At 38.4% G+C, this 22,252-nt stretch overlaps 2 protein-coding genes across 4 annotated transcripts in view; one reads left to right on the plus strand and one right to left on the minus strand.

The window, feature by feature from the left end:
- Positions 1–1,524: 1,524 nt before the first annotated feature.
- Positions 1,525–12,661, plus strand: ECRG4 (ECRG4 augurin precursor). Its single transcript, XM_039327744.1, has 4 exons — positions 1,525–1,940; positions 3,646–3,693; positions 6,309–6,466; positions 10,855–12,661. Exons 1-4 carry the CDS (start codon positions 1,850–1,852, stop codon positions 11,017–11,019), a joined length of 462 nt encoding a protein of 153 aa, XP_039183678.1. The 5' UTR covers positions 1,525–1,849; the 3' UTR covers positions 11,020–12,661.
- A 1,818-nt stretch (positions 12,662–14,479) lies between these two features.
- Positions 14,480–22,252, minus strand: part of UXS1 (UDP-glucuronate decarboxylase 1) — a 60,433-nt gene continuing 52,660 nt past the window's right edge. For all 3 annotated transcript variants that reach the window (XM_039327716.1, XM_039327715.1, XM_039327717.1), the window contains exons 10-15: positions 21,243–21,362; positions 19,926–19,969; positions 17,582–17,642; positions 16,732–16,789; positions 15,689–15,792; positions 14,480–15,256 (exon numbers count right to left, since the gene is read on the minus strand). In XM_039327716.1, coding sequence (XP_039183650.1) covers positions 15,125–15,256; positions 15,689–15,792; positions 16,732–16,789; positions 17,582–17,642; positions 19,926–19,969; positions 21,243–21,362 — 519 coding nt within the window. In that variant the 3' untranslated portion in view covers positions 14,480–15,124. The remainder of the gene's footprint in view (positions 15,257–15,688; positions 15,793–16,731; positions 16,790–17,581; positions 17,643–19,925; positions 19,970–21,242; positions 21,363–22,252) is intronic.

Genomic DNA, 22,252 nt, shown 5'->3' on the forward strand with positions numbered 1-22,252 from the left:
GTGCTGTTTCGTAGAAAGCTATCATTTTCCAGACAATTACCTAGCTCAGGCTTCTCTTACTTTGTGCATTAGGCTTAAAGCTTAATGCAGCTTCACAAATGCTTTATTAAGTAAAACTTCCATTTTAGAAGGAGACAATGCATCCTAAGGGGAATATGAGGCATTTACTGCCCCTTGCAGAACGAAAGAATATTAAAGCAGGGTTAATTACATGGTGCCATATATGAGTTCCTTTCTCCCCAATGAGGGCACAGAAAGAATTAAACCAAAAGATTTGTATATACACACCCATCAAAAAGGAGCATGGGGCTTCAGATCCAGAAACTGGGCTCCTCAATAACATTTGTCTGATGAAATTACCCAAAAAGGCTGCCACAATCTTTTGCAGTTAGAAAATGGATTAAATGTGTTTGTTTTGGTGTTCAAGGACTCATTTGTTTCTGACATATTTGGGTCAGAAAACTCTAAAAACCCTAAAAACTCTACTTGCTTCAGATCTAAACTATCCAATTTCCTAAGGAGATTTTTTTTTTCTATTGTATGGATCAAGTATCTACTAATATGGTTTTAATATTCTAGTGTTAGCTGTTAGATTTTTTGGGGGAGGTACACTATAAAATAATTAGAATATAACTTTTCTAGTATTAGTGAATTCACTGCTGAAAGAGATTCTTGATAACCCTACTACTATTTAATGGCAGAACTATTTCTTCTTTCAATAGGAGGAAATATATGTATGTCTGAGTTGAACGGTTGAGTTCTTGGGTTGGTCATCATCTACAACCACCTTTTCCTTTATCTAGCTAGATAATAAAACACCTACAAGGAAGCAACCAAGTTCAAAGAGTACCAACAGCACAACTATTTCGTAGGGTGGAGTGCCCAGCTTAGATATTAATAAATTCATTTTGTACTTGGGGCATTGAATGGCCTAGAAACTGAATGGCCTAGAAATGAAGTATTGTCCATGGCTGAAGAACCATCAGCTCCTCTGACTTTTTTCTATTTCACATTCCTCCCACACATGTAAAAAGGGATGGAGCTTCAATATCTGGCCTGCCTGCTGTTTTGATAACTTTTAATTGCCCCCTGGATACCCATGGCATGCGGGCAGGGGACGATGGGGATTCAGGATGAGAGATCTGGGTTAGGGGATGTTAATACATTCTATTGACATTGAATGGTGTATGTATGTGCACCAGTGGTGGGATTCAGATATGTGAACAACTGGTTCTGTGTGTGGGTGCCACTTTCAGAAGTCCATTCTGGACCTGGGCAACAAAAAATTAGCTACCAGTTCTACCAAAGTGGTGCGAACTGGATGAATCCCACCACTGATGTGCCCCCATGCATTTTGTGAATGCAGTTTGGCAGCAATAGAGATGAGCCGGAAAGATGAAGAGAGAAACCCCCAAAAGGGGACCAGTTTTCACTGCTTTGTACATTTGGCAACTGCTGTGTAGCTCTACAGTCCCCACCCTGCGGACGTTTTATCCATGTGTACAGTAACTGAGGCTGGAACCGCCATCTCGGATATGCTGGCGGAATAGTTAGAACTGTAGTCAGGAGGCTTTTCCGGCGCCGAATACGTTTGGAAACCTGGCAAGCCACGTTACTCCCGTTCCAAGGCGATTTCCACTCCGCTCCATAATCGCTTTCCGTCCCGCCAGCCTGCGAGGGAGCAGCGGCCAACGAGAGGCTCCGCTGGGTCGACTGTGAAAGGAAATCGCCTGCCGGACTCTCCCGTCGCTTCCTTCCCACTCACTAGCCGCCTCGCGCGCGTTCTTTTCCCCGCAGGTGGCCGAAGGATCGCGCAGCGTGGGACAAGCTCCTCCGAGGACTCGCCGGGATGCCGCTGCCGCGCCGCTCGTGGCCCGAACGGGCAGCTCCGCCTTTGGCTGCGTTGGTGGGGCTCTTCCTCCTCCTCTGCCTGAGCCCGGGTGAGTCAGCCGAGCAAGGGGCGTGGCGGGGCAGGCTGCGCCGTGCTCTGGGAGGCGCGGCGAGCGACTGGCGAAAAAGGGGCCGTGGCATGTGGCCGTCAGGGGGCGCTTAACCTAGGAGGGAGGCGTCTATGGAGGTTCTCAGTCATCCTGGTCATGGTTGTCCCAAAGATGCTTTTTCACGAGACGACTGGGCTTTCTTGATTTTCTTTGAAGACGTTTCGCTTCTCATCCAAGAAGCTTTTTCAGCTCACAACTAAAGAAACTTCTTGGATGAGAAGCGAAACGTCTTAAAACACACACAAACACACACGCATACTACAAAAAAAAAAAAAAAACCAAGAAAGTCCAGTTACCTCATGAAAAAGCATCTTTGGGACTAGGCAGGAGACTCACCCCCGTTATTGAATAGGGATTGTTCTCTTAATGACAGGAAGGGAGGAGGAACGTACCTGACTTGCTCTCATGCTAATAAAGGGAATAATTTGGAGGTAATTCCAGATTCTAGAAATGCCCCACCTGCTGGAGCATCCTCCCGCAGCACATTTGTAACTGCTGGGAGACAGACAAAATTCCTTTTGCTCCAGCTGTTATGTGCTGCTTCTCCTCAGCTCTTGAAGATCTAATGGTACTGAGAAAGGCCTGGCCTTCAGGGTGCTTCAAGGAGGATGATTGGCAGCAGTGGGGGCAAAAAGAAAAATACTGCAATGGGCACTATGGTATTGGGTTTTGGCCAGTTGGAACAGAAAAAAGAAATGGTGTTGTGTACCTTTGCTGGCAGTGTTGCATATCAAGGGTACATTTGGACCATCACCTTTGATAGAGTAGAGATAAGTGAAAGAGAATAATGCTTGTCTTCCCTACTGATCAGTGTTTCTCAAACTTGGTCATTTTAAGATATGTAGACTTCAACTCCCAGAATTCCCCATGCTGGCTGGAGAATTTTGGGAGCTGCTCTATACATCTTAAATTGGCCAAGTTTTGAAAACACTGTTCTGGATGCTCTCAGCTCTGTCCTGCTGGATGGATGGGGGGAACATGCATAAGGGAATTATGATTCAACACCTCTTGAAGGCCTGAGATTTATGAATATTGGTATTGAGTAGTAAAAAATATTTTGCCTGGATCCATCACCACTTGCTTTTGCCTTTTTAAATACTTCTTTTTACTCTGAGCCCAGGACTGGGCCAACAATGACAACTTTATGACTTGGGAGTCGAAGTCCATAGGTCGTAAAGTTGCCATTGTGACCCACCATGCTCTACCCCAATGATCCAGGGAGAATTGCTTGTTTCTAAAGATGGCTTCTGGCAAGATTGGTGGATGGTTCTTTTTCCTTTCTTAAAAAAGTGCTGCTGTTTACTAATTTATCAAGTTAATGCCAACATTTTTGTGCATGTATAGATCTAGAAACTGATTCCTTAATAATAAAGCATAGGGCATGAATATAAACTTGGTATTCTCAAATATATCTATTCCTGGAATAGATAAGCTTCTTTAAATATTAATTTTGTAATTTTATTCATTCATGTTTGTTGTAAATGCACATACTATGCCATAGTTTCTTTTAAGTACTGAAGCACAGAGAAGGAAAATTATTTGTGTTCATCAGTCACAAAATTGCATGTGTCTAAAAAGTAATATTGTATAGGAAAATTGTGCATTATTTATACATTTTACTTAATTTTGCTTTTTCTTAATTCAGGTGTTTCAAAGGGAAATAAACTTAGGTTGATTCTTCAGAGAAGAGAAGGTAAGTCTGTTTAAAATGATGCAACTTCTCTTACATGTTAGTTGTAAAAATAATTCAAAATAGATAACTACATATTCAGCCTGTCCAATTTCTTCCCTGTAATTTAAGAGAAAGTGACTTAAGTAAAAAAAAATCCCTGGCATATGTTTCCTGTACAACTCTTCCCATTATTTTAGTTGACTCAAGGGGGAGGGAGGGAGGGAGAGAGAGAGAGAGAGAGAAAGAGAGAGGGAGAGAGGGAGAGGGAGAGAGAGAGAGAGAGAGAGGGAGAGAGAGAGAGAGAAAGAGAGAGGGAGAGAGGGAGAGGGAGAGGGAGAGGGAGAGAGAGAGAGAGAGAGAGAGAGAGAGAGAGAGAGAGAGAGAGAGAGAGAGAGAGAGAGAGACTTGGGAAATCAGTAATTCCCATCCTCTAAATTCTACACCTAAATCTGCTTTCTGTAAAAAAAAAAAAAGAGGTGGTCATTTCAAGTCACCAGAGAGAGATGAGACATATACTTTTTTCAAGCTTTTCAGGATAAATGCAAAGCTACCCATCAATGACTGAGCTAACAAAAGACTATAACAGACTAAACTTTGCAGAGTGGGGAGTGTGGATTTAGAACACTTTCAACAGTTTGTTTTCATACAAGCTGTAATTCTGTTCTTGAGAAGAGAATAATGAACAATTATGAAAAATATTTGTGACTCCAGGCTGGGATTTAGAACGTTGGTGTTCACTGTGCTTGGTTTTTTTTTCTTGCAAATGTTTCATGGCCAAACAAGGTAACATCATCAATGCTGCAACTAGCAAATCAAGATATAGATAAGAAAGAGCCAAGACAATAGTCAGAAACAATCTAAGATGAAATAATCCAGCACAGTAGGTCAGTCAGAAACAAGCTCGCAAACTATAACAACCCTGTGGAAGACATATAGACAATCTGCCATGCATAAAAAGCCAACAAATATTACTTCCTTGCATTAAACCCTGGCAATGTTACCTAGTTTGATAATAAAACATTTGCAAAAAGAAACCCAAGCTTCATGAATACCAAGGTCTAAAAAGAGCAGTGAACTTCAAACTGGGAGAAACAGCAATTCAGTCCTGCCCAGATGGAAAGTGCAGAAAGAAACATAATAACTCACCTTGATTTTTTTGGTTTATAGGTAATTGTTGATTTATGATAATAATGGAATTTACTTATTATAAGTTGTGATGGTCTTAAAGTGGTTCACCCATGTGACTGATCTGATTTTATGACCTTTTTTGTTGTGGTTGTAAAATGAACTTTGCAATTATAAAGCAAAATTTTCACTATGGGCAGAAAATGCTGGTTTTTAGCAAAAAGTCATAAAATGCAGTCACATAATTATGGGATGCTGTAAATGTATGGGGATGGGCAGCTGTTGAAACTTTGGAACCAGGTTGTAAGTAGTGTCTATGAGGAGGATCTAGGTGTCCTAGTGGATCACCACTTATGTATGAGTAAGAAGTGTCCTACAATTGTCAAAAAAGACAACACAGTTCTAGGCTGCATCAACAGAGGGATAGCATTAAAATCACAAGAAGAGATAGTACCGCTCTATACTGCATGGTTGAGGCCACACTTGGAAAACTGCAGCCAGTTCTGATCACCAAGATACAAACAAACAAACAAAGAAACAAACAAACAAACAAAGAAACAAACAAAAAACCCAATTGCTGATGCCCTAAAAAGAGTTCAGGGAAGAGTAACATAGATGATAAGGAGTCTGGAGTCTAAATGTACGATAAACAATTGAGGGAACTAGGTACATGTAGCCTAACAAAGAGAAGGCTTAGAGGAGACATGATAGCTGTCTTCCAATATTTGAAAGGCTGTCACAGGGAAGAGAGGAGTCAAATTATTTTCCATAGCATCTAAGGGAAAGATGAAAAGCAATGGGTGGAAGCTCATCAAAGAGAGATTCAACCTGGAACTAAGGAGAAATTTCCTGACAGTGAGAATAGTTTGTTAATACAACAGCTTGTCTCCCAAATGCATCACTGGAGATTTTCAAAAAAGATTGGACAAACATTTGTCTGGGATTGTATAAGGATTCCAGGCTTGGGCAAGGGTTTGGACTACAAGATCTCTAAGGTCCCTTCCAGCTCTATGATTCTAGATCATCATCATAGACCTCGGGTGAGAAAAAAAGAGTACATTAAGAATTTATTTTTTATTCAGGGACTGTGTTGTGCTGATAACATAGGGTACTAAGAGCCAAGGTGGCGCAGCAGTTAGAGTGCAGTACTGCAGGCCACTTTAGCTGACTGTGTTCAGCAGGTCAGCGGTTCAAATCTCACCGGCTCAAGGTTGACTCAGCCTCCCATCCTTCTGGGGTAGGTAAAATGAGGACCCAGATTGTTGGGGGCAATGTAAATATATATATACATTGCTTACTGGTGTACAACGCTTAGAGAATGCTTGCACTTAAAGCGGTATATAAGTCTCATAAAATAAATAAATAAATAAATACTACTTTTTAACAGTGGCGTTTTCTTCACCTCATGCACTGAGTATTCGATGTAGACAACATATGACTGATGAACCTGCTAGAAATAGCTACAGGGCTGTTGCCGTTAATAGAGTCGGTGTTTTTGATTTTTGCTTCAGCCCCTGTTCTGATCAAGGAAGAGATGTCTGTAAAAGAAGATAAGGCCAAGGAATTCTTAAACAATCTGAAGCGTCAGAAGCGCCAGCTTTGGGACAGAAGTCAGCCTGACGTACAGCAGTGGTACCAGCACTTCCTCTATTTGGGTTTTGATGAAGCTGTAAGTGGCATAGTTGTACTGTAACTTCCAAAAATGTAATTCAGTGATCTGAATTAGCACTGTGGAAATCTTGTTAGATTCAAGATAACTGCTTGATATTTTATTTTCTTTGAAATAAGCTTCATATTTTTGTTTTATGTAGTTACAGGTATAGACAGGAATTCAATTTAGTTTGAATCTTATAATTATATTCATTATAATAGGTATGGGAAACCTGCCTTCTTTATCAGCAAAATCATTCCACTTATTATAAGTGAATAATGGTCACAGCAGGTCAAGCTTGATAACTGTTTCAGGAATCTGTTCAAACCAATTGAATTTAATTCTGGCAAAGTTTTTCTGGAAAAAAGCAGTTATTTAATGACATGAATGTACTGAGAACATTCCTACCTTATGGTCTTACTGAAGAATAAATGGGACATCTAAACAATGAATCAATTTTTCATGTAGGCATTTCAAATTAAACCACTTTAATTTCAGGATATACAGGTAATCCTCGAATTACAAATGTAATGGAGCCTGCCCATTCTATTCGTAACTCGAGGATTCATAAGAATGAATCTTGTACTTTGAACGTGATTCATTCTCAGCTTTTGCCCACGCATTTGCTAATTTAATAAATGGGCAAATGCGCAGCTCGGTGGGGAAGGCCATGGGGGCCTAGTGATGAAACACATGATCACCCCCTCCCCCACTGAGATACCTCATGCTCTCTCCCCTGGGGTCTCCACAATTGCTCCCCTGACCAATCCTGCCACGCCAGGTCACTTAATTTGTGAAGATCTCCAGTCTCTGTTTCTTTCTCTGCTCCTGGCAAGAGCAGAGGGAGGCTTCCGAGGCCCACAATGGACCTCTGGAAGCATGCAGCCACTGCCCACAGCCTCAGTTCTGGGCCTCGAAGGTCTGGAGAGGTCTCTGAGGCCCAGAATGGGCCTCCAGAGGTCCACAGAAGAGTCTCCCAGCCTCCTTTTCGGGTGGCAGCTACCCGGAAAAGGCCTCCAATGCCTGGACCATGCCTCCAGATCCCCTGGAAGCCATCCCCATTCTCCTTTCGGGACGGCGGCAGCTTGGAAAAGGTCTCTGATGCCCAGATTGGGCCTTTAGAGCCCCACTGAAGTATCCCTCGGCCTCCTTTCCGGGCAGCAGTGGCCCAGAAAAGCCTTTAATGCCTGGATCATACCTCTGGAAGCCTGCGAAAGCCTCCCCCGGCTTCTATTCCATTCTCTGTTGCATAGAACAGAGGCCTAAACTATCGTGAGATCATGCGAGATCAGTGGTGTGAGATCTCACACCACTGATCTCGCATGATCTTGCATTACTTTAGGTCTCCATTCTCTGAATGCACCAAAGGCCTGGAGCAGCCAAGAAAGCGAAGAATCTCTCAATCTTCGCAAGGTGAGTATTCACAGGCCTAGTGCCTAGGGAGACCCGAAGGGTAAGGGAGGGAATAGTCAGTGTTAATGTTGCAGTGCTACTGTGGTCGTTCGTAAGAGTGAATGAGTGACTGCTGTGGTACAACATTCATAATTTCAGGAGTTTTTCGTAAACACTAGGGGGCGCTTATCTCGTATCTTTGAACGCTAAGGGAACACTCATAACTTGGGGATTACCTGTAGTTTGTGTGCACGTGTTATTTGAATCTAAGTTTTAGTTGTTTTTGGAAGGAAAAGGCAGAGAAGCTATTTAAAAAATACTGAAAAAGAATATGGCTTTGGTGGCAATATGTTAGGAAGTCAAATGCTAAACTGTGAGAATAGAAAGTAATAAGGAAAGATCCAGTGAAATCTTATAAATTGGATGGATCTTTTATTACTGAAGACACTGCAAAAATGTTTACTTGAATGTGCATTAGGCTGTTTCTGTACTTCAGAATTTGAAAAAACATATTCGAGTTCTTAAATTTTTGTTTTTCTATATTAGGGTACACTAATATATTTTGTTAAATTTTGAAGATAAATACAGTAAAAGTTACTTATAAAGAACACTGGAAAAGTGATAGAAGCTGTATCCTAGATATAAATCCACTTTCCAGCATGTTTTTTAAAACAATACAATAAGTACTTAATGTAAAAGAAATGAATTAATATAATCTTTCAATTATTCAAGGCCTTTTTTTCCTTGACTCACTCTTTATGACATTTTCCCCATTGCAGGAATGTTTGGGAAGCAAAGCCTTTTTTTGTTCTAAATATTTCTATAGAAAGCAATATCATTTGATAGGGTTTTGACCTAGAATTGCTGGTACTTATTAAAATGAAGTCATGTATTACCCAGATAGATGCTTGTCATAGTAATTAAAGTGCTGCGTTTTAATAGAGGAAAGACAGGTTTAAATGTCCATTGGCCCCAGAGATCATTAGTTGTCTTCGCCCCCAACCTACTCACTGTAGGTCCTTAAAGACTGACATGGGAAAGAGGGGAAAACACTAAAAACATCCTTAATGCCTTGCACTGGGATTACACTTACACTGGGATTCAAATACAGGTAGTCCTCAATTTATGACCACAGTTGGGCCCAAAATTTCTGTGGCTAAGGAAGAGAGTTAAGTGATTCTTGTCCCATTTTATGATCTCTATTGTCCTAGCTCAGGGGTAGGCAACCTTGGCTCTTTTATAACTTGTGGACTTCAACTCCCAGATTTCCTTAAGTCCAGGAGTCATAAAAGAGCCAAGGTTGCCTACCCCTGCCCTAGCTATTAAATGAATCACTTCAATTGTTAAGTTAGTAACACGGTTGTTAAGTGAATCTGGCTTCCCCATTAATTTTGCTTGTCAGAAGGTCGCAAAAGGTGATCACATGACCATGGGACACTGCAACCATCATAATTGCGTGCCAGGAGCTAACATCTGAATTATGATCACATGAACATATGGATGCTACAATGGTCATAAGTCATTTTTTTGAGTGCCGTTGTAACTTTGAATAGTAATTAAATAAATGGTTGAGGACTACCTGTATACATTTTTGGCTCATTTTCACGTCATTGCTATTTCTACTAGCCAAATTTGCTGCTGTGATTATAAAATGAGATGAGGCCTTCATACATGTCAAATTTCCAGCAGCAATTTATAAACAATATATAAAATAAACCATGATCACAGATCACTTTATTACTTTTGTCATACAGCAGAAAAACAAACTAGTTAATTATAGATTCATGTGATAAATGTTGGTGAACAACTAATCAAGCCAGGATGCTGTTGTATTTTAAGCTTGCATCAAAAATATTCACAAAATTGGGCAGGTAATACATAAATCTACTCAAGAATAGCAGAGTAAAAAATAACCACTTTTTAAAATCCAAATGATTATTACCATAATAATTTACACACCATCTTCAAGAAAGGAAAACATAATTTATTTTAAAATGTGCATAATAAGCAGTCATGTATGCAGAAAATATAGCTAAACACTGATAGCATAGCTTAAAATTTGAAGCAGTAGTGGTGGCACACTGGTTAGAATGCAGTACTATAAGCTAACTCATTGCTCACGCCAGGAGTTTGATTCTGACCGGCTCACGGTTGACTCAGGCTTCCATCCTTCTGAGGTTGGTAAAATGAGGACCCAGATTGTTGGGGGACAATATACTGACTCTGTAAACTGTATATAAATCTAAGTCCTATTCTATTGCTACTTCATTAAATAGAATGGTACCAAGTTTCAGAGTTCAAGGTGAAATTTGATTCACACTTTCAACAACTCTTTATGGGTAGTCCTCGATTTATGGCCAGCACTTAGTGACTGTTTGATGTTCCAATCAACCTGTCTGGAGGGGTACTTACAACCCAGATTCAAAGTTTCAATGGTTATTCCCCCCCAGTCACATGACTACATTTTAGGTTATGACAGTGATGGGCAGGCTCTATTATGGTCATGACTCAAGGACTATTGTATTCTCCACCTGAAATGAATGACAAAAGCACACACAAAGAAATGGATTACTAATATTTTTAAAGCAATTTGTGTTCAATTTTTAAGCAATTTGTGTTAAATATTAAGCAGAATTTTGCAACCTTATTGGAAATTTCTGTCTATTCTTGACATGAAATAAACTGTATTATATTCTTCATAGAAGAGTAGATGTTATATTAGTGGGTCCCACTGACTCTGTTCCTTTTATTTTATAGCAGAGGTGGGGAACTATTGACCCTTTATGACTTCAATTTCCAGAATTCATCAATTCAAAATCATCAATCAGCTTTTTAAATTAGAAGATTATGTTCCACAGTGTATTATAGAACATGATATACAATACATATACCATTTTGGATGAAAATATCTGATCAGTATTGAAAAATATATATACTTCAAGCTTCTAGTAAAGCATAGCATTTTTATGAACATATGGCTTCAGAAATTGATCACTTTTTCCCCTTTTCTGCAGAAATTTGAAGATTATGTCTCCTACTGGTCAAACATAGGCCATGGTGGCCATGAATACGATGGTGGCTATTATCATCACCATTATGATGAAGATGCTCCTATTGGCCCACGAAATCCAGACACCTTCAGACATGGAGCAAATGTCAATTATGATGATTATTATTAAGATTCTTCTCTGTCTTGACTATTAATATTAATCCTTTCCTCTCTATATTGACTATATATTAACTCTTTCTCCTCTGTGTAAGGACACTAGAAAGTTTTTTTCTATTGGTTTTAATCTGATTCTTAATTTTTAGCTAATGGGGTTGAGGGGAAAAAAACAAAAAATTTGGTCTTGTATATATTTCTTAACATATCTGCAGTAAAATGAAAGCTTTTTTATACCAAATTTTAATTATGTATTCTTGTAAAATACTTACATTATGAAGACTAACTTTCCTTACTGAGACAAATATGGCCATCTATTTTATATATAATGTACAGCTTACAATAAATAAAAACATAAAAATGAACAACAGTGTCATACAATTACACCTTATTACCCACCACAGGGCCATGATAACACCATATCAACTCTGCATTTTTCTGGTCCCATTCCCATCCTAGCCCAATCCTGGGGGAAGAGTCAGGGTTTGTGGCCTGAAGGTTCAAGGCTAAAAGAATAATTGCCCTCCAGATCCCAGAAGGTCAAAAATGGAAAGCCATTCCGTCTTGCTAGGGTTGAGTTGCAGTCAGTTCTTCCCCATCCAGAACCTCCATGCATTGGGTCAGCACCTAAACATCATTACCTGTCCAGTCGTGGGTGGAGGCATATAATTATCATTTGCATATTGATGAAACTGTACTGCCAACTGACTTCACTCACAGGCTTTATTAGATGTTAAATAAGAGTGATGAGAAAACAAGCCTTGAGGCACCTACGTAAGATAGGCATAGATAATAGACTTCTCTTCCCCAACCTTTTTATAGGGACAGGAAGGAGATACACTGCAAAACAGCAACTCCCATTTCCAATGTCCAAATCCAATCCAGAAGGATACCCTTGTTGCCGAGTGAACCAGGATGGATCAACTCCCCCCCCCATCTCAAGCTTTTCAGAGATCAACAAATGTGGTCGATGCCATGTCAGTATTATAAAACTGACTGAAAAGGTCCTAGATAATACACTTCATCCAGGGCTCTCCAATGTTAAACACCCACACTTTCTCAACAATCTTCCCCTAAACGCTGCCACCTCCTGAGAAGCTTTAACCAATTTTGGAGGTTAAGATACATGACAAGGACCTAGCTACTTCCTCAGCATCAACTGGCTCAAACTCTTCCCAATTAACATAACTAGTCATTTCCGTAGGACCTACCCAGTCAAGTCTACTTCAGCAAAGCCAAGTACCTTTTGACAGGCTCTAAAGGGGTTCTCCTGACCATTCCTTTCTTAGAAGAGGTCTGGTGGCGTAGAATAAAGCTGCTGGTTGTTTGTATGCAGATACAGTAAGAGCGAAGAAGTGAGCTTATTTTGTCCTAATAAAGTATGTCCTAATAAAGACTCCTTCCTGTACCTGTTGGGTATGTCTAGTTTAATGAAGAGAAGGATTAGAGGTGACATGATAGCAGTGTTCCAATATCCAACATTAACAATAGTTAAAACTCTTGTGGAAGTGACCCTGATTCTGCATTATTTGTCATAAGTGGGCTAATACTGGAAATAGCAATAAACATTGGGCGCTATCTAACAAAATGAAATTCAGTGGTGAAAAAAGTAAGGTTCTACATTTAGACAAGAAAAACCAAATGCACAAGTACAGTATAGGTAGGTGGTACCTTGCTCAGTAGTAGTAACTGTGAGAGGGATCTCAGAGTCCTAGTGGACAATCACTTAAATATGAGTCAGCAGTATGCTGTAGTTGCCAAAAAAGCCAACACTGTGCTAGGCTGCATTAAAAAGAGGGGTAGAATCAAGATCACGTGAAGTGTTAATACCACTTTATAATGCCTTGATAAGGCCACGCTTGGAATAATGTACTACATTCAGTTTTGGTCATCACGATGTAAAAAAGATGTTGAGACTCTAGAAAGAGAAGAACAACAAAGATGATCAGGGAACTGGAGGCTACAACATATAAGGAACGGTCGCTGGAATTGGGTATGTCTAGTTTAATGAAGAGAAGGATTAGGGGTGACATGATAGCACTGTTCCAATATCTCAGGAGCTGCCACAAAGAAGAGGAGTCAAGCTATTCTCCAAAGCACCTGAAGGCAAGACAAGAAGCAACGGATGGAAACTAATGAAGGAGAGAAGGAGAAATTTCCTGACAGAACAATTAACCAGTGGAACAACTTGCCTCCAGAAGCTGTGAATACTCCAACACTGGAAGTTTTAAAGAAGAGATTGGACAGTCATTTGTCTGAAATGGTATAGGGCAATGGTGGCAAACCTATGGCAAGGGTGCCAGAGGTGGCACTCAGAGCCCTCTCTGTGGGCAAGTGCGCTGTCACCCCAGTCCTAGGCCTTCAGCTGGGTTTTATAAAACCTTTTCGCTTTAGGCCTCCGCTGCCATATACACACAAAAAAGGTTCAATCAGTCAATTTCAACTTCTCGCGGGAAAAAAAAAGATCTTGCAAAGTTGGAATTGATTGAACTTTTTAGTCCCACCCAGTCTGCTGTTACCACCACAGCTATGCCCACCCACTAGGCCACACCCACCCACTGGGCCACACCCACCCGGCACCCGACGATGCATAAGTGGGTTTTGGGTTGCAGTTTGGGCACTCTGTCTCTAAAAGGTTTGTCATTACTGGTATAGGGTTTCCTGTCTGTGCAGGGAGTTGGACTAGAAGAGCTCCAAGGTCTCTTCCAATATTATTATCATTATTATTATTGTTGTAGAAAAGAGAGGTTACCCATATTTTCTCATCTTTCTCCTTCCCGGTGTGATTTGTGCTGTTTAAGAGCCCCACAACCCAAGCCAGGCTTTGAGAGCAGACAGAAGATTCTGCATTCCACAGACGGGAGCAGAAATCGTCCACTGAATTTTATCCATACAGGTAGATCTCAACTTACAACCACTCCTTTAGCAACCCTTTGAAATTACAACACACTCAAAAACAGTGATTTACAACCAGTCCCCACACTAATAACAGTCACAGCATCCCCATAGCCACATGATTAAAATCTGGGCACTTGGCCCCTGGCATGTATGTACAATAACTGCAGCGTCCTGGGCACATAGGATCATCATGTGTGACCTACCCAGCCGACTTCTGACAAGCAAAGTCAAAGGGAGAAGCTGGGTTCACTGATCAATGGTGTGATTAACGACTGCAGTAATTTGCTTAACAACTGTGGCAGAAAAGGTCATAAAATTGGGCATTGCTCACTTAACAACTATCTTGCTAGGCAATGGAAATTCTGATCCCAACTGGGATCACAGGTTGAGGACTACCTGCATGTTCCTACTTGATTTTTAATTTAATTTCACAGAGTTATTTGTAATTGAATTGTATTCATCAAAAGGTACACTATCTAAAAACTCACATAATATTGTTTAAAAGAATCAGTTACACAGAGGCAGATATAACATCAGGCTGCTATACCTGTATAAATAATATGTCCACAACCATAGACTTTTCTTTTACTTAAATCTGTAAGATTCAGTGTTTTATTAAAATAGCATATTCAACCATTGGTAGCCAATAATACATGAACTTTCGCCCAGAATATGCACCATACAGTAGTGATTTAAAATAGCATTTATCAGTGGAAATTGTTCAGATTCAATTGTGCAACTAGAACTAAATGTTGGGTGGATTTAAAGAATACATAAAACTCTTGTACGGATATTTTCTAAATGCCAGTGTTTGTCATCTGACAATACTGCTACCTTTTTTCCTTTATGCATAGTATCTCTCATTTAAAGTACCCATTTTATAAATAAATTGGCAATTCTGCCCTTCTTATCTTATACGCAGCTTCACAAAGAAACCAGTAAATAAAACTGTCAAGGACAGTTATAACAAATGATCTCACAGCAAGATATAAAACCTGAAGATACTAAAAAAAGATGCATCTATTTGACATAAAAAGACAGATTTAAAAAGTGCAAGGCAAGAACTGCAGTTTTCTTGTTGAGGCACATCCACTTCTTTAAAGCAAGCTTCAGAGTGAAATTCCAGTTTTTTTTCTCTTCATGATACCTGTTCTGAAGTCTTTTCCAAAAAACATATGACATCTTCTCAAATTCAAGGTAAAAATGTCATTCTAACTGAATTTTTAGTTATGTCTGCTTCTTCCTTTTTTTATCCTAGCAGGTTTTGGTTTAGGAATATATTGGTTATTTGCTTGATATTCCAGTTCTTTCCGAAAATAATGAATTGCTTTATTTAAACCTTCTTCCAATGGAACCTGTTCCGGAGAGCAAGAGAAAGATTAAGAAAGATTATCCATACTTACAGAATATGTGGTACTTATATGTAGTACTAAAACCCTGCTTCTTAAAACTATGCTCCTCAATTCATGGAAACATTCATGGAAGTTTGCTTGTTTTCCAATTTAATGAAATTGCAGGTAGCAAAAAAAATAGACATTTACAAGGGAGAAATAGAGATTTACATATTTTATTTCAGTATTTTTGTTAAAATGACTGGTTTTTGGAGTTTTGCCTGAGTTTAATTAACTTATTTTATATAAGGATCAAGAGACAATTTTTTAAAATGCTTCTTTCTCCTATTCGCCAAAGGAAGCACAGAACAGAATACATTTCAACAATTTGCCTTAAATGGTATGAAATAAACATTACATTTTGAAACTACAATACCATTGATGAACAATACGTACCACAGGTTCCCAACCAAGCAATAGTTTGGCTTTCTTGATATCTGGCTTCCTTTTTTGAGGATCATCTTGAGCTTCTGACAGAAACTGGATTTCACTTCCACTGCCTGTGAACACATTTTATAGTTAGGCATAGTGATGAGTGACAGCTGTTACAATTTCAGTTTCTGAAAAGAGATAATTTCCTTCTGGAGGCATTCCACACCAAAAGTTCCATAATAAGACAGATACTCCTCAACTTGCATCTGTAAGCCAGACTGGCAATTATAGTTCTAAATCATGATGGTCATAACGTGGCTCATCATGTGACTGATCCAATTTTGCTAACTTTTTTGTGGCAGTAGTAAAACAAGCACCACAGTTGTTAAGTGAACCCATTGTTCGCTGTGGGCCGGTTTTGCCAAAAACCAGAAGTAAACACCAGTTCCACCAAAACTAGCATAAATCATGGTGCAGGGTGCAGCAAATAGCTGTAAATGCTGTCCAGTTGCCAAGCACCCAAAATGTGGTAACTGTGGAGATGTCAAGCGCCGGAGAAATCAGGAAATTCAGGCAGTTCAAATGAGAAGATTTATTACAACCTTAAGAGCTCTACAAGAATCTGACCTACTAATAATGGTCAAGGAAAATGAGGAGATAAGAAAGGCATTCAAGGTAGGCTGGACTTAGATCTCTTGTGGGCATGTAGGGACTCATTTGACTGTTCCCTCAGGCTCAGCCTGGTCATCTCCTACAGGAGGCTGACATGAAAACTTTGAAATTGGGTTGTAAATACCTTTTGGGGGCTCGCTGTACAATGCATTATACACATTCAGGGTACACATGGCCCACAGAAGTTTTAGCATCTATAGGCTTATAATTTTTCTTTTCTTTTTTTGGTTAATTATTATTACATTTTCACTGGGTTTTCTAGTAGCAGTTCCAAATTAAATCATTTGAATTTACTTATTTATTAAATTGATTACCTTCCATGTAGCAATCAATAGGAGACACATATCACCAAGCTCTATATTTTATTTACAAAGTAATTTAAATGTTCTACTTACCCACAAGCTTTTTAATTAATTGGGCAAATTCTAGAATAGAATGTTCCTCTGGATTCCCCTAGAGATACAACAAATATTATTAAAATAATGTTTATGGTACAATTGTATAATAGTTATAGTATAATAGTATTGTATAGTACAATAGTACAAATCCATTATTTAAGTACAATAAGTAGGAGGAAAATTTAGCCTTTGATCTTCCATAAAGAGTTATTTCCTGAATGCTCATTCTCTCTACCATATGTTCCCAATTGCAGAATTCTCCGTTCCCGAATGGAATTGACCACAGGAATTCCTAAACGAAAAGAATGATCCAAAGACTGGAAACCTGTCCTCGTTCTACAGAAATTCCTATTGTTTTCACACTACTCTTGAGGGCAAACCTAAGGAAATGAATTGCACATCTCAGATCATACTACATTCAGTAGAAATGTTTACTATCAGGGAGCTTAAGGGTTTAAATTACTTTTTGATTTAGCAACACATCTCAAAGAGATGAAATAGTATGAGACAAGAATATAATTACAAAAGCAGCACAATGCATGCAGAAATTTACAGTATAAAAAATTGGATTTATAAAATGGGGTCTGCAAAGACTTTATTTGCAGATACAATACAGAACTCACTGTATTTAAGGTAGAAAACTAGTTTGTCCTCATATTTTGCTCATGTTTTTAATAACAATGAGAAACAGGAGAAGTTAGTGGTGATGGTGGTGGGCCTACTGCAATTTTCAGATCAGAACAGTACCAAACACTGACTGATTCTATGCACTCTGAATCTGGGGGTGCTATTTTGTTTCCATACTACTTTACTCAATTTCCCATAACAACAAGAGTGTTTTGTTTACCAAGTTAACAGGACTGCTAACGTTGCTATTCATTAAGGCCACAAGCCCATTCACAAGGTCACTGAAAAAAAAAAGACGACAAGAGGAGAGTTATTTCCTGGATTTATTTATGGTTTGGCCTTGCTAAGTGCTGATGCTGAGGAAAAATAATTTCTTGGGGGAAATTTTACTGTAAGCAGTGGCGGGGGGGGGGGGGGGCAGCAGTCAAGGTGACCAGGCTGACAAAGTTCCATCCTTTTTATATATGCAGTGCCATATTACCTTCACCATTGGGATGAAACAGGAAGCTTCTGTAGATACCCATGAACAGAAGCCAAAGCAAGTGAACTACAAGAACTTACACTGAATATACATGAAGGGATGGACAAAACATTTCTGCCTAAACAATTTTCACAAAAGACACAATGTACCCATTGAGACAATGGGATGGATGAATTAAAAGGATGTCAGATTTAGGTGCAAAACATAATAAAAATTTAAAATCAGGAAACCTTTATTAGACCAAAAACTAGAGTTGGTTTTGAGTGGTACATCATGTTCCACGTTTTAATCACCAATATGACCAATTCAAGAGGCAGATGAATTATTTATTTATTTATGAGACTTATATACCGCTTTAAGTGCAAGCACTCTCTAAGCGGTGTACACCAGTAAGCAATGTATATATATATATTTACATTGCCCCCAACAATCTGGGTCCTCATTTTACCTACCCCGGAAGGATGGAAGGCTGAGTCAACCTTGAGCCGGTGAGATTTGAACCGCTGACCTGCTGAACACAGTCAGCTAAAGTGGCCTGCAGTACTGCACTCTAACTGCTGTGCCACCTCAATTAAAAGTAGTTAATTGAATTGTTTCTTTTGGCTTTAATAATGTAAATTAAACAATGACATTTACCAACAACTTTTGGCAAGGTTCAGCATGTGTAACCATGCTTTAAAGAGAGTGGAAGGGTAACTCAAGTAAATGGTTAGCTTATGGACAAACATGCATATTCAGTTATCTCTCGTTGTAAGTCTGCTATTCACTGCCTGAGTAGAAAATTTCCAAACAAAATGTAGTTGGAATCTTTCAGTGTAGTCGTCACAGGAGTTCATGGGCATCAAGAATTCAAGATGGCAGCCACAACTATGCAATCAAGGCTTGTTCTGCCATGATGCATGCAAGCAGGGGTAAGGGCACTGACTGCATGATTTTTGTCATCTTCTTGATTTTGACCTCCTCCTTCTCTGCTTGTCCTACTTAACTTTGTCATTAAGAGCATAATGAACATTAGTAGGCAAATTCACCCAGTATAGCTATGGGATAGGAAAATGGTTTAGATTCTTTAGGCCCTTTAAGAAATGGGGGAGGGTAATTCCTCTTTTTATAATTAAGCTATGTGATTTTTTTTCCCAACAAAATTCAATAAATGTAGACCATAGGCATAAGTGAATTTGGAACAGCAGAAGTAGTCGCAGTATTTTTAAAATTAGCACAAATATTGTGCTTATTCTAGGTTAGTGCTAAGCCACCATTATACTGGCTAAAACTGAAAAAAAAAACACTCTCTTTACAAAGAAAACTGCATATCAGATATTCAGCAGAAGAGGGCAGAAATGGTTTAAGGAAAAAAAATGGGAAACCCAGAGGCTTCTAACCCTTTGCTACTTAGATTCATTGTGTGTGTGTGTGTGTATTTATGATTATTACTAAGCAATTTATATTGACTATTTCCCATTCTGTAAAAATTAAGACAAATAGAGGGTGTGGATATAAATAGACATTGTATCCCAGCTGGGCTGGGCTGAATTAAATGTAGGTGCTGCTAGAAAAACATTCCACTCTATCCTGGTTGGGATAAATTTCCCACACTCTGCTCCAAATAGATATTTGAATGGCTGGCCCACCACCAAAGCCTCTGCTTGGGCCAAGGTTCGACCAGCAAATATACATAATTGGAACTGATGCAGACTTATACACACCTTGGACAGATCATTTATTCCTGTCTAATTTTTTAATCTAAAGTGATTGTTATTTGTTTGCAACAATTATAATCAGCTTCCACTTAAAGGCAGCACCTCAGTAGGGTTGCAGTGAAAGAATAAGGCCAGGATGTACAGTATGACAAAGTTATTTTCAATGGTGTCCTTTTTTAACATTATTAAAGATTATATTAAATAAATATAACAAATACAAAAATCTGGTACATAAATACATCAAAAAGGGAAAGAAACAAAAAGTATTTAAAAAGTGTAAATGTTTTTTTTTTTTAAAAAAAAGAAAACACAAGCAGAAGAAACTTCCCCCTTCATTCTCAACAAGTAGATTCAACATTTATAACTCATCACATAAAAAGGTATACCTGACATACTGGAATGCTCTGGTTTGAGTGCCAGGCCCATATACCTGGAAGAATTAAAATTAACATAAAAATGCATAGCAAAGATACCACTTTGCAGTGATGTACAAGTACCATTCATGTATCCTTATTTGTTTGTCCTGATTTACCAAATGATTATCTGAAGTTAGATGGAGCATAATCTTATTATATATCTCTTAAGTACACATTAATTTTTCACCAGGTTCATGAAGTGCCACCAACAGGCTTCCTGTCCAAGTTATAATCCAACAGGACTATTTCATATTGATCTACTTGCTCATTTTCATGTCTATCATTTGTTTAGGTCTAGCAATTCTTATCAATTAAAAAAATCCATTATTTTCAATATTACTTTTGGTTTTTTTTAAAAAAAGATTCCATACTAGATCATGCCCCAAATAATTATCAATTTGCTTTACAAATGACAAAGAAAAATGTTGCTAAGTTGGCAAAAAATAAAACTAAATCACCCATGCTGCCTTTTCTAACAATTTATAAAGAATATAAATCTTTTTTTAGTGCAAGTTGAGACACTGCCTACTAAGTGTCTTAGCAACAATCTTGTCAGTACGCAGATTACAAGCATTCTGCTAGTATATGGTTGTTTGCCATAAAACAAAATATTTCAATTTTGAAATGGCTAAATCTTATGAGATTCCATTGTTCTTCAAAAGGATTTCAATACATACTTGCCTGAAAATCTTTCTCAGGTTTACTTTTATATTGCAAAACTGCTTTGCTATTCTAAGATAAAAGCATTACTTTATTGTAAATATTTAAATTGTTAAAACTCAGCAGTAGCTTTCAATGTTATTTTAAAAGGAGCCATTTCGATGTATTGCTTGAATCACACCAAATGGAATTAAGAAGCAGTTTACAAGTATATATTTGTCATTTCCGAACTCTAGCACTAGATGATAAACAGATGCATGAATATCTGCTATAAGTAAACCACAAGAGATACAAGTGCTGTTAGCACATATCAATTCAGGAACCGTTTTCAATAGAAACAGTTCACATATTTGGTTGAAGACTTCCCTTGATTTCTTACCAATGAATCTTCCACAAATTAGAAACAATTTCTATAACCTTAGGAATCTTAATATTAAATAGCATTTCTGAGTACAACACAATGTGCTTATGTGATTAAATACTAGATGATGCATTAGAATGTTTCAATTTCTAGTTTAAGATTCTTTACTAAAATATTGATCCTGTGAGATTTCACAAAAGGGCAGACTTTGATGTGTCTTTGCCACACAATCATTAAACTGAACGGACAAGAAGATGAATACATACAGTTAAAGGTTCTCCTTGAAGAGCTTGCAAGATAAAGTTACTAACAACTCTGCCATCGTTCATATGCATTCGGGGTCCAAATGTATTGAAGATTCGGGCAACTCTTACTTCAACACCTTCCTAAAGGGAGAAGAAAAATAGTATCTTGTAAAAATTCTATTGAAAATGTTCATGCTGGGTTCTATTTTTTTTTTTGTATTATTCCAGAATAAGATATACATACAATTGTAATGATCTCATATGGTGCAGTTCAGCTATAGAGCTATAGATCTATTTATTGTCCATCAACACAGTATCCTTCAAATATCTGCTACAACTGCTCCATCATCCCAGCCAGCCTCTAAAATGGCTTAGCAATTATGAGAGTTGGAGTCCAGCATAATGGGAGCGTACAAACTGGGGAAGACTGGTTTGTAGCGTTGTTGAAAGAGCTCTTTAGCAGAGATTCCTCTTTGGAGGGATGATATAATGATCTGTCAAGAGTATTTCTGATTAAACTAAATCAATTTTTGTTAGGCTTTTGGGGACATGAAGCACTTCAAACTAGTAAACAAAACAGATACTCTTGAGGATGCTATGAATGTTTACAGATCTTGACAACAGCAGGAAATGTTGCCAAACATATCTCAATTATTTGTTCTTTTTATAATATTTCTAGAAGAAATGCCAGAAAGTATTAGAGTTTACACTGCCTCTTACAATGTTTGTATAGTCAGTCTGCCTTTTTAGTAGCTTAGCAATTGTAGATTAGAAAATGAATTTCACCATATAGGATGAAACATAAACAATTACTTTCAAAACAATCTTGTTCCTATCCAAAGAAAAACTCTACTAGATGAAGTAAAATTAAGTATTCTCTGAAAACGTTAATAAAGCTAACGATAAAGCTAAAGCTTATGTTGCTGGAGAAGGCCCTGGATGTATAGGAAAATCAAAGGCAATCTAAAAAAGAAGCCCAGAGGAGACAAAATGTAGATGCTGGCCAGTTTGGTCTAGTGGTTAAGGTACCA

The sequence above is a fragment of the Crotalus tigris genome, unplaced genomic scaffold (genome assembly GCF_016545835.1).
Source record: "Crotalus tigris isolate CLP2741 ecotype Arizona unplaced genomic scaffold, ASM1654583v1 scf7180000024366.1712601, whole genome shotgun sequence".
In the NCBI taxonomy this organism is placed as follows: Eukaryota; Metazoa; Chordata; class Lepidosauria; order Squamata; family Viperidae; genus Crotalus; species Crotalus tigris.

Excerpts from the sequence above, each read along its gene's own strand:
- ECRG4 (XM_039327744.1), top strand. The coding sequence starts at position 1,850 with ATGCCGCTGCCGCGCCGCTCGTGGCCCGAACGGGCAGCTCCGCCTTTG. Across the intron at positions 1,941-3,645 it reads CCTCCTCTGCCTGAGCCCGG|GTGTTTCAAAGGGAAATAAA; the intron begins GTGAGTCAGCCG and ends TTCTTAATTCAG. Across the intron at positions 3,694-6,308 it reads GATTCTTCAGAGAAGAGAAG|CCCCTGTTCTGATCAAGGAA; the intron begins GTAAGTCTGTTT and ends TTTTTGCTTCAG.